The sequence below is a fragment of the Sinocyclocheilus grahami genome, unplaced genomic scaffold (genome assembly GCF_001515645.1).
Source record: "Sinocyclocheilus grahami isolate Dianchi unplaced genomic scaffold, SAMN03320097.WGS_v1.1 scaffold401.1, whole genome shotgun sequence".
Lineage (NCBI taxonomy): Eukaryota > Metazoa > Chordata > Actinopteri > Cypriniformes > Cyprinidae > Sinocyclocheilus > Sinocyclocheilus grahami.
Window position 1 is genome coordinate 612007 of NW_015505580.1, and position 13339 is coordinate 625345.

At 35.1% G+C, this 13339-nt stretch overlaps 1 protein-coding gene across 1 annotated transcript in view; it reads left to right on the plus strand.

Annotated features, from left to right (window-relative positions):
- The window catches only part of mvb12bb (multivesicular body subunit 12Bb), a 69477-nt gene extending 56138 nt beyond the window's left edge, over positions 1-13339 (plus strand). Inside the window, exons 9-10 of the mRNA XM_016231864.1 lie at positions 636-641; positions 13265-13339. Of these exons, the coding sequence (XP_016087350.1) occupies positions 636-641; positions 13265-13339 (81 nt within the window). The remainder of the gene's footprint in view (positions 1-635; positions 642-13264) is intronic.

Here is a 13339-nt window from a genome sequence, read left to right on the forward strand (position 1 = left end):
TCTTTTACATTTTTAACACACTCTGTTAGCTTAGATAATTTAGAAGTTTCATCTGGTCTTGTTGAGATATATAGTTGAGTATCATCGGCATAACAGTGGAAACTAATCCCGTATTTCCTAATAATATTACCAAGTGGCAACATGTATATCGAAAATAGCAGAGGACCTAGGACAGATCCTTGTGGCACTCCATGTTTTAATGTAATTATTTTGTAGAGCTGTTTGTTATCACATACTGTAATTGTTATTATCATAGTAATTAATTTTATCAATATGTAATGAGCATAACACGGATGCTGTAATGTAAAGTGTTACTGAAGTCTCGGTTTTAAGTGAGCGTATCATATAATTCAGTTGCATTTACAGACTGGGAGCTGAATACATATTTCCAGTAGGAATTGGCACGCATTCCTTCATTAGTCTCTGGATGATAACTTCTCTGTTCAGGGCCTTGACGCACATCGTAATTGACTGATTGCTAATTCTATTAAAAACACATTCATTAAAAAGAGGCATTTTGTGACATTAAACATATGCACATGTGATTGCGGAAAAGCGCCGTAATCACAATCGGGTCCGTCGATAAGACTGCTCCCTAACAAGCATCACTTGAGCCATTTTTTTTTTTGTTGAAGATGTTGGTTACAGCAATTACGCATTCTTTTCATTTCCCAAATGATTTGCAAAACTCATAGAGATTATAATTGCTTTTAGCCACGCATATCTAATTTGTGTCTTTTTAAGTGTTAATTAGTTAGTGATTTGAGCTGACGTCTTTATGTAGTTTGCACAGCTGAAAAATGTTATTGAAGGGAGGCTAATGATTTGGGTGTGTGTGTGTGTGTGTGTGTGCATGTGTGCATTTTTTCTGCTACCTAGATAGAAAATATGATAATATAAATATGTATGCACAATGTGTGATTTCATGCATGTATGAAAGTGTGACACTTTAAACCAGACAAGATCAATCATATGCTATAATGTATTTCTAAAGGACGTGTGTGTGTGTGTGTGTGTGTGTGTGTGTGTGTGTGTGTGTGTGTGTGTGTGTGTGTGTGTGTGTGTGTGTGTGTGTGTGTGTGTGTGACTGTACATTTGGTCATGTGAGGGAGAAAGAGACTCTGAGAGGACACCCAGAGAGCAGACGGGTAGATATTCAAATGAAGGGGGAATTAATGAAGACAACATGTCACATATTTTCACCTGCTCTGAGCAGGAACAGGAAATGAAGATCTGCTCATCTCGGAGGCTGCCGCCCATGTTCAGCATATCACTGTCCTGTCACGGGCCTGTGTAAAAATGGCAGGCAGTGATACATGCACTCTGTGATAACAGCCCATTCCTTCCCATCCATCATTTATACATGTGCACACACACACACACACACACACACTTGTTTATTTATTACTTAGTCAGGTGCTGTGTGTGACTTTTTATTATAACTAAGCGGTGTGTGACATGTGACATGTTGGTGGAACTTACAGTTTTGCTGCAGGTAGATGAAGGGGTGAGAGAGAGAGATTTCTGAAAGGAAGAACAAGGATGTTGTGTGATCCTCCAGCATCACCTAGTGCTGTGAATCTGCATAACATCTTACAAGGGCATTTTATAAAGCTTAAAAGCAAGATGTTAAAAGCAGGATTTTTGTGCTTTTGTTTTGATCATATATATATATCATATTTATTTAAACATTAAATCCATTCACCCTTTTATTTTTATTTTTATATATTTTTAGAGAAAATGCAGTTTTGTAATGTACTTTTATTGAATATAATTCCCAGTTCTCCTATTATTATTTTTATTATTAATTTTTTTGGGCTATATTTATTATTTAGTATTATTCAGAATGTAGATGAAGATAGAAGCAGGGGTCAGTGATTCAGTAAACTGAGTGAGCATATGATCTCTCTGTGCATAATCAGCATAATGCTTTGTGATTGGTCTATGTTTGTGTTTTGTCTCATGTTAACACTTATCAGTGACTTCTTCCTGCACTGTATTTAGACCTAATTTCAGGGCCTATAGATGTTATAATTTTATTAGGTGAGTTGTAAGCTTAAATAAGTGATAAGTCATGAGATTTTGTGTATTGTGGAAAGCAGTTCATTCATATGTTTGAATTAATGATTTAGTGGCTGTGTATCTGGACACGTACACACGGGGGCGCCATTCAGCAGCATTTACTAGGCAAATACAGAAATAACAGGATTTGGAGAGGGCAGAAGACTAAGGTGTAACAGTTGCTTTTGGATGAAATGGTGCAGTGGTGACAGGCTGCCTCCAGTCTAGAAAATGAGTAACAATACAATGCAAGGCAAAAAAAAGATCATTATCATTGTTAATATCATTGTCACCATTGTGTACAGTTGAATTGCCAAAGTCCTCATTCTGTTTGTTTTCTGTTTGTTTTGCAGTACAACTATTGTTTCAACACTGAACACAGCGCTGCAGCCTTCACATGGACTCAGTGACTTCAGAGAGTGGAGATTCACCATTAACACTGGTATAAGGAATCAAACAGTGTAGTGAGACTAACTAACTAATCTAACTGAGAATCCAAAGATCAGGGTATATACACACTATATCTTTCTTCTTCCTAGTCTTATTGGGAACCGTTTTCTTTTCAGAAAACTTCCCTCCATCCTTGTGCTATATAAAGACTTTACATGATCAACTCAAATGGATAAAAAGTCCTCGCTTGCATATTTTCTTATTGATTATCTTGTTTCAGGTGAACTGGGTTGTAATCAGGTTCATTTTTTATTACATTTTTACATTATAAATGTTCTCAGGGAGATGTTCAAGTTGTTTTTTTTGTTTTGTTTTTTAGTAAAGATTTGTATTGTTGTGGTCTGCCATAAAATAGCCTATAATTGTTTTTTGTTTTTTTTAAGTTTGATTTTTAAAGGACAGTAACTACACTTAAATTGTACATTAAAAGGAACTGTTATTGAATATCACTTTAGTTTGAGAACAAAAAATTAAAGTTTTTTTTAAAAGCTCTAGAATTATTTTTTTGCATTTGACATTGTACTTTCAAAAAACTTGACCCTATAACTCTAACATTCTATTTCTATTCTATCTTTGTGTTTGTTTTTTTGTTCATTATTAAAAAATATGACCCTCTAACACTAGCACTCTCTGTACTATTTCTATTCTCTCTATTTGTTTTCTTTTTATTTATTATAAAAAATGACCCTCTAACACTAGCATTTTCTCTTCTCTCTACTTGTTTTCTTTTTATTTATTATTTATTTTAAAAACACATTCTATGTGTACTGCATTTCTTGTCACAGCACTTAGATAATATTGCTCTTTTGCTGGTTTGATTGCTTCTATTGTCCTTATTTGTAAGTCGCTTTGAATAAAAGTGTCTGCTAAATGTCTGCATGTAAATGTACTTTGCCGCAACAACATTTCAAGTGAACCATGGGTTAGGGTTAGGTTTGTTGCCACAAGGGCTTTAATTCTGTAACTATATGTGGGCGATGCTTTTATTATGTTTTACATCATACATTTACATCCCCACCCTCAGAAATGTTCCGTAAAATGTATGAAAACTAGCCCCAGTCTTATGATCCTTCATCCTGTTTTCAGTCTGATTTCTAGTAACTATTGGCACAATTTATGCTTTAAAAAACTTCCCTTGGCACAACATTACAGCCCATCAACCTTCATTGATCCCATTTGCATTTGTGTGAAATTTTACAGAAAATTTTATAAATATATACATAAATAAAACTTTAGTTAATAATGACTTTTTGCTCTCCCAGATGATTTTCTCTTATTTGTGACCACAGATGCATTTTTTTCTTTTTTTGTTCATGTCATTCTTGCTCTTCTCCCCAGACAAGCTAATAGGGCTTTCTAGAGTGTGTGGGTGTCAGAGTCACTAGTGTGTTGATGGTTTCAGAAAGGAGACACACAGGTGCTGCACCAGAGCACAGGTTCTATCTCACTGGCCCGTTTAGACATCATGAACGCTGGGACAGGATGATCTCATGGCTGTCCTTCCCATCAGCTCATTTCACACTCCTTTGAACAGGTATAGCATTTATTTTCCCAGTTAATCCACCAACCATAGCATGTGAAGTAAATATCATCAGTGTATTTTTACTCAAAGGCTCCGCATACATATGTGTGTGTGTGTGTGTGTGTGTATTTATGTCATGACAACTCTCGAAGTGATTTGCATTGTAATGTACATGACAATGTATGGATTTTTGAAAATGCAGTGTGTAACACGGCTCTAAGTGAATGAAAACATCCTGCAAAGTTTTAAATTTGAAAGTGCCCCGTCCGTGTATAAGGTTATTGTCTCTCAAACGAAAGAGTCAACTCTGAATCATTGGAACGAGTCGTTTTTAAAACGAATCCCAAGCCGTTTCATGTTGAGGTCAACATGAAACATTATCATATTGCCCGCCCACTTGTTGTGTGTGCATACCCTGGAAATCTTGGTCTGAATTGAAAATGCAAATTCATTCTTTGCCACTAAGTGCCGCTTTTGGAGCTGTAAAAATAGCTTCCCTGGTAAAACTAATCCCCTGGAAATCGACCAATCGGACCATTCACCACAGATTAGCATCCCGCAAAGGAGGGGTTTGGAAAATTTAATCGTTGAGCAAATCGTTTGGGAGTCGTTGAGCAGGTAAGGTAAAAAATAAATGCATATTATAAGACAATGAAAGTGTTTTTTGACCTTGCATGCATGTCAACCTGTTGTTGGGGACTTCCAAAAACAAAATATTAACCTTTCATAACCCATAATAGTGGCACTTTAATGTATTTGGTCTTGGAAGAATAGTTCTGTCAGGACCACTATCTTCAAATATGCTTGACAATTAGCATACAATTTGGATTGGCGGTACGGTTCCGTTCTGGGCAAGAACTCCCTGCGCATCCATGCAGCCTAGCATGGATGAGAGCAGGGAGAGCAGCGATAACCCCCCCAGGGTAAACAGAACAGAACCAAGTCAACATGAAACATTATCATATTGCCCGCCCACTTGTTGTGTGTGCATACCCTGGAAATCTTGGTCTGAATTGAAAATGCAAATTCATTCTTTGCCACTAAGTGCCGCTTTTGGAGCTGTAAAAATAGCTTCCCTGGTAAAACTAATCCCCTGGAAATCGACCAATCGGACCATTCACCATTAGCATCCCGCAAAGGAGGGGTTTGGAAAAATTAATCGTTGAGCAAATCGTTTGGGAGTCGTTGAGCAGGTAAGGTAAAAAATAAATGCATATTATAAGACAATGAAAGTGTTTTTTGACCTTGCATGCATGTCAACCTGTTGTTGGGGACTTCCAAAACCAAAATATTAACCTTTCATAACCCATAATAGTGGCACTTTAATGTATTTGGTCTTGGAAGAATAGTTCTGTCAGGACCACTATCTTCAAATATGCTTGACAATTAGCATACAGTTTGGATTGGCGGTACGGTTCCGTTCTGGGCAAGAACTCCCTGCGCATCCATGCAGCCTAGCATGGATGAGAGCAGGGAGAGCAGCGATAACCCCCCCAGGGTAAACAGAACAGAACCAACATAAATGTATGATATCGTTAAAGTTCAATAATGTTATGTACACATTTTAGAATTGCATACATGAATCACCCCGTAGCAGATCTATACAGGTGGAGCTGGGTAAGGTGGAGGGTTTCTGGAGTGCCCTGCAAACTGCTACCACAAACATTAGCTAAATATTGAATGTTGAGCAGCAAGCTCATTAACTACCGATACAGGAGAGAACCAATCAGCTGTGACGTGATGATGATGTTATTATGTCATACTGATTTAGATCTATTGGACAGCGCCATCCAGAGTTTCATGCCAGAACTTTGTATAGATAGATAGATAGATAGATAGATAGATAGATAGATAGTTATTAGTCATCTGAAAGTCCCTTGGGAGTTTGCTGAGGTCCCTAGTGGGCCCCATACTGTTTTTTGTTTTGTTTTGTTTTTTGTAAATTATTATTATTGTTTTTGTTGTTTTACCAAAAACAGTGTAATTTAATGTATCATAACAATTTTCAACCTTCTGTCTGCCTTGCAGAATTAATTAGGCTATATTTGCTACTGTACCTTTAAGAACCTCAAATTGTCTCTGTGATGTTTGACTGGCTATGTGTCAGTGTTTTTCATACTGTTGTAGAGTAATAGTGATGATAAGTAATGAGTGGTCTTAACTTAATATATCATAAATATCTCAATGATAGAATAACAAGGTTTTTTTATTCTACACTCTTATTCTACAAAAAAAGCTGTCGCTGGTACCTTAAGGTACAAATGCTAAAAGGTACATCTTTGTACCTTCTTTACCCCTATGAATGTTGAGCAGCAAGCTCATTAACTACCGATACAGGAGAGAACCAATCAGCTGTGACGTGATGATGATGTTATTATGTCATACTGATTTAGATCTATTGGACAGCGCCATCCAGAGTTTCATGCCAGAACTTTGTATAGATAGATAGATAGATAAATAGATATATAGATAGATAGATAGATCGTTATTAGTCATCTGAAAGTCCCTTGGGAGTTTGCTGAGGTCCCTAGTGGGCCCCATACTGTTTTTTGTTTTGTTTTGTTTTTTGTAAATTATTATTATTGTTTTTGTTGTTTTACGAAAAACAGTGTAATTTAATGTATCATAACAATTTTCAACCTTCTGTCTGCCTTGCAGAATTAATTAGGCTATATTTGCTACTGTACCTTTAAGAACCTCAAATTGTCTCTGTTATGTTTGACTGGCTATGTGTCAGTGTTTTTCATACTGTTGTAGAGTAATAGTGATGATAAGTAATGAGTGGTCTTAACTTAATGTATCATAAATATCTCAATGATAGAATAACAAGGTTTTTTTATTCTACACTCTTATTCTACAAAAAAAGCTGTCGCTGGTACCTTAAGGTACAAATGCTAAAAGGTACATCTTTGTACCTTCTTTACCCCTAAATGATACATAGAAGTAAAATACATATTACATACATATAATTACGTACATATTAAAAGTACATTAATACCTATTGTGTTCTGCCTCAGTGACAGTTTTGTAGCATTTTTCTGAGAGTATACTGTAAAATGGTATGCTCTTATTGCAGGAAAATCCAAATTTCCATGATTTGCCCTCTTGTAAGTGATCAGGGGCCCTTCCTGAACCTCTGATCACCTCACCATGGACCCTCACCTCCAAATGGAGCTAAATATTAGGTCTCTCTCAGAACCACAACTCCCACTCACAGCATCACTGCCTCTTCAAACAACCACCTCACATGGTTTTACTTTCAGCCGTGCTATGGCTTTATGATAGGGAAAATAATAATATCCTGAGACCGCACTGTAAAATGAAAATGACTGGCTCTCTCATTGGTCAGAGCCTTTAGTGTGTTTAATCCATGTGTGTTTGAAGGGAATGGTTTGGCATGAAATATGAAGGGAAACTATTCTCAGCTAGTCTATTTATCAAATACTTATAATTAGAAAACAAACTCCTTTTCATGTGTTTCTAGTTGATCAATGAGCAATGGACATTCAGGATGAGAAATTGGTTTCTGTTTCTTGTATTATTCTCTATTTTATTGGAGAAGGAGGGAGAAAGAAAGAGATGAGAGGTTTGTCAGACCATGACTCGGTGTGCAAGAACGGACAGTCCACTGATATAGTCATCTGCTTCCAATGTAGAGAAGAGCAGAGGGAGCCATCCATCGCTGGGCACGTGGACTCAACCTTGTTAGTCTCTCTTTTCTTTTCACAGACACTCACACACAAAGTAAGACATACGCGAATACATGGAAACTTGTCCATGAGAATAAGCTGGAATCCCGTGATGGGTCTTTCATGCATTCGGATGGACAGAGTCTCTGAGGAGGAACCTACATAATGAAATTGACAGTCTATACCTTTGATAAAACCCAGGCTGTACTCCTCATGCACTGCACTAGCACACTGCAATGTGCATTAGACATTCATAGTCCTACACTGAGATGACAAACGCTTGTGGAAATGGTGTTGTTCTACTCATAGGGTATCACTAGTTTGTTCAATAACTAGGAAGCATGCAAATGAATGTTTAATGAGAACAATGCGCTGTAAGTCGGTTTACACGAGTCAAACTGTCCAAATAACACTATAAATGAATAGAAGTGTGCTGTTTATACATTTAAAGAGCGCTTTCTAACCCTGCTAACCTGAATAACAATGTGCAGTTACTTTTCAATTGTAATATGTTTAGATTTAGAAGTTTAGCATGTGCAGGATGATAATGCATCAGCCAATTAATGAAACATTTAGTAATTTAGTTGTCATAGCACAAAATGTAAAGTTATTCAGAGGCCCTCAATACTATTGGTCTATTTTTATGTTTAAATTGTATTTTAAATATAAATCAAATATCTATTTTAGATTGTGTTTTGACAGTTTTGATTCATAATTGAATAAGCATTGACAGACCAAGCAGAATCCCAGTAAAAAAAAGATTCCTCTGAAAGGTAAATTTGTTATATGGCACCATTGCATATGAATGCTTTGTACACATAATTTGGCAATATTTTAATTGAAGATATGTCATAATCGTAACACTGTGAATTCAAACTGAATGATTGATCTAAATTAGCGTATATATTAAAAGAATAGCAAAGATGACTGAAATGTAACTCACCGAATTACTGAATAATAAACCCATTAGTTACAATATATGAATTCAATATTAAAAGACGAAATTTGGGGGTCTGTAAAATGATGTAATTTTTATAAGAAGTATCTTATGCTCACCCAGGCTGCATTAAGATATAAAGACTGAAAACAATAATATTATGAAATATATCTCCAATTTAAATTAACTATTTTCTATTGTAATATTTTAAAATGTAGTTTTACTGCTGTGATGATAAAACTAAACATACTTTACAGTCTTAAGTGTCACATGATCTTTCAGAAATCATTCTAATATGCTGACTTGCTGCTCAAGAAATTTTTCCTATTATCATCCATCTTAAAAACAGTTGTGCTCCTTAATAGTTTTGTGAAAACCTCAATACATTTTTGAAACAGAAATCATTTGTAATAATGTAATAATAATAAGTAACTTTACTATCAATTTAGCTAAATTTAATGTGTCCTTGATAAATTGAAGTTTTAATTTTGCTAAAAAAAAAACATATTACATTTATACATATATTTAAGAATAAAAAACATATTTAAAAAAATCAAACAAGTTAGGTATATAAGGACTCTGACTGACTGAGCACTTTGTTGCTCAACACAAACATCCATGCACTCTTATTTTGCCAATCACCTCTAACAAGAGTTATTATGACAAGCCATAAAGCATGTGCACATTATATATGCTTTTCTGTGTTGATGACATCATGTCGAGGTTAAGAGAGCATGCTGTTGCAGGAGAAGCGTAGAGGGAGATTGAACCGTGTGGTCTTCTTCTCCCTTAACAAGCTCAAACTGGACTCGACTCGAGGGGGAGACGTAAACCATCACGTCTGGATCTGAGTGATATCAAAGAGCAAGGCAAGTGCAAGAACTCTTTCCCTCTCTCTGTCAGAGTACCTCAGCCATATGAGGCACATTAGTGTAATTGAGGAGCAATGGACCCGGGCGTGAGGTGATCTCTCTCTCTTTTTTTTTTTTTTGCTCTATTCCCCAGTCCTGTCCCACACACTTATCCCCACCAGCGGCCCATATCCCACCTTTGTCTAAGTCTGGAAGTTTACCTTTCGTGTTTTTCTCCATTCTTTTTCATCATTCCAATCATTTTCTCTTGGTCTTGTCTGAATTTTTCTTTCTTTCTTTTTCTTTCTTTCTTTCTGTCTTTTTCTTTCTTTCTGTCTTTTTCTTTCTTTCTTTCTTTCTTTCTTTCTTTCTTTCTTTCTTTCTTTCTTCAAAAAAAAAGATGTGTTCTGAATGGCATTTTAGCCAACAATGTTGAATGCAGCCTCTGAAGTTTATTGATTTAGGTGGTGTTTTTTTAACGGTAAACGTATTATTATTATTATTATTCATACATGTATTTACCATTTGATTGTTAGTGATGAGATTTTGATAATACTTGACTAATAGTATAATCAATGTTTATAAGCACATTTGTTGATTTAGTATTTTTAATACTAAACCTTCAATAATAATAATAATAATAATATCCATACATACATGTATTGATCATTTAATTGTTAGTGATACAATTTTGATATTACTAATATTATCAATGTTTATAATAAGCACATTTGTTGATTTAGTGTTTTTAATACTAAACCTTTAATAATAATAAAAAATATTATTATTATTCATACATGTATTGATCATTTGATTGATAGTGATTACATTTTGATATTACTAATATTATTATCAACATGTTTATAATAAGCACATTTGTTGATTTAGTGTTTTTAATACTAAATCTTTAATAATAATGATGATAATAATAATATTATTATTTAATAATGTTTATTATTATTATTATTAATAATATATTTATTGATGATTGTTAGTGATAAAATGTTAATATTATAATCAAACAGGTTTATAATCAGCATGTGTTGATTTAATATTTTACTGCTAAACATTAATAGTACTACTAATGATAATAAAAATAATAACTTTATAATCTATCATAAAATATTATTATAAAATGTATGATTTTAGTCTTAGTACTTCAATTTTGAATGTCCATTTTCCCTAGGGAATTTCTTACATTTCTTTAAAAAAAAGGAAAGTTTTGTGCTGCTTTTGTTCATTCTTTTCTCCCCTTTAGGACACCACAAAGTGGCCTGAACACAGAGATCAATTAGCTTCTTTTAAGTGAGATCAAAGCGTCGTGGCCCCATGCCCAGGCATGAAGGCCAATTAAACCTGACCAGAAGGATGCTGGTCCCCATGGACCACTCACCACTGGACACATGCTATGGATTTAACAATATGCTATAAAAATGCCACAAATCTGTATACTTATCATTTGATATTCACTATGAATAGTGCTATTTTGGAGGCCAGCAACAGAACTTCTCATTCCTTACTTATTATAGTAATCATAAAAAAAATGATAGCCAATGTGAGGCGATAAAAGAGAGAAACAAAGTGTCAGTACAGGAGTGAGGGAGCGTGAGAGTGGAGTCGGAAGAGGAAACATCGAGTCTCAGTCCACAGACAGGTGCAGTGACCCTATCCACCTCTGGAGGTGCCACTTGCATTTTATGGGACATTTATGGTAGGCCAGCGCTTTTTACAACGGCCACCTGGATGCAATAAGAGCGCAGCTCCTGAGCCTGCTTGTAGGAAACTCTCAGGGGCTCCCGCGGGAGGCAGGCCCTGTTAAGATGTTTATGATTCAAAAAGTGGACCAGGGGGAAAACACTGACAACTACAGAGAGGGATTTCATAGAGGGAGCTTGTTTTCTTGTTACTCCCAACACTCCCCCAGAGAGCTGTTTGCCCTCCTATTTTCCTGAGTAAACCCATGGGGAGAACAGGATTGATTTAGATGTTTTTTAAACTGTACTTAATTGTGTTCGGGGTGATTTGATGATCGGTCAGTTGGTTTTAAGTTTTGTTTCGTATATATGCCAATCATATTTGTTAGATCTAGTTCATTTAGTTCAGAGAATCGGAATTAACTACAATAGAAATGAATCAGCTAGACTCCACTAAAATGCAATGACACAAGTCCCCTGTGTCCAGATGGGCTGCTCTAATAACTTCATTAGGATTGACATACTTCCTGTTCATTGATATATAGGTCTGTGGTCAGACCTTGTAGCTTAAATCATAAATTTAATGGCAAAGACCTTTTTTAATGTAATGAGTTTGTATATATATATATATATATATATATATATATACTCACACACACAAGCACACACACAATGAAATATATAACATTTAGCAATTAATTTAGAACATTTGTTTATTTTAAAAGTCAAAATGTTTGTATTTTATTAATAATAATAATGATGATGTTACAAATATTTTAAATACACATGTAAATCATAAGAACTATCAAATTTGAATGTACTATTGAAATAATGGTATTATTGTCTTCTGATAATGTTGTATCATGACAAATGGCAAATACTTTTGTTTGTGTGTGTATTTTATTGATTATAAAAATGCTAAGATAAAAAGCTAAATAGGAAATATTTAGCATAATTTATATTGTTTATTTTAAAGGTCAAAATACATTATTATTATTATTATTATTATTATTATTATTATGCTTAAAATGTTTTGGATGTGGATCATTTTTTTAAAATTAAGTCATAATCACTAAATCACTAAATCATAAGCACTATTAATTTTTAATGTTCTTAAATTGAAATGCTGTTGAAATAACATTATTATATTATGTAATATTTTCTAATAATTGTATATATTACTTCAGTAATACTTACAGTAATACAGTAATTCAATTATATTACTTTTTGATATGAAATCATGTATATATGTTACCCAAAGTCTTGAATCTGGCAGAGCTGCACTATTTGAAATAGTCAGTTAGACGCCTGGAAACTACATAAGACTGAGAACTTCACAGCTCTAATGCCGCAGGTCTGTTCTTTTCTAGGCTGCAGCCCATCTTCCATGCAGACCTTTGATGAGGGAGACCACAGCTATAAATCCTGTGCAGAATCCACTCACACCTTCATGTTTCAGCCCGCTAACTACATTTGACCATTCAGAGGGTTCAAAACTGCAGGCTCTAATAGCCGAGCAGATGGACCAGTAAATGATGGCCAGGACACGGCTACAAATCTGAAGAGTTTAAACTAAAGCTGCTTTGCCACCCTTACACTTCTGACTGTATCTATATTATGCTGGCCATATACTAAAAATATATTCAAAATTAACTTTATGTTCACATGTCTGATAAAGGCCTCTTCATCTCAGCATTCATTTCTGATGTCAGTTGAATTCAAGTATATTTTCTGTAACATTTTCTGTTCCAGCATAAAACAGAGACCAACAGCTCCACTCCAGATCATTATTTATCCGCGATCTTAAACACACGGGGAAAGGATCAGTGTTTGGACCGGTTTTGTTTCAGTGCTCTGAAAGTCATTTTTTGCTCTCATGGGATACATGGAGACCCTCAGGTCAGAACATGCAGGGAGCATTGAATGTGTTGATAGAGATGAGGGGGTGCTGGACAGATTAGAAATGCTAGCTTTTGACAGACGCTGCACAGATCTCATTCTCCAGATCCAACCAGCTGAGGAACATCTGGAGCAACCCACACTCAGACACAGACATTGAGAGCTGTGCTGTGAGTTACATTTGTAACACAGCAATGGCAAATGCGGCCTGTGAAATTGTCACATTTGTTGATTAA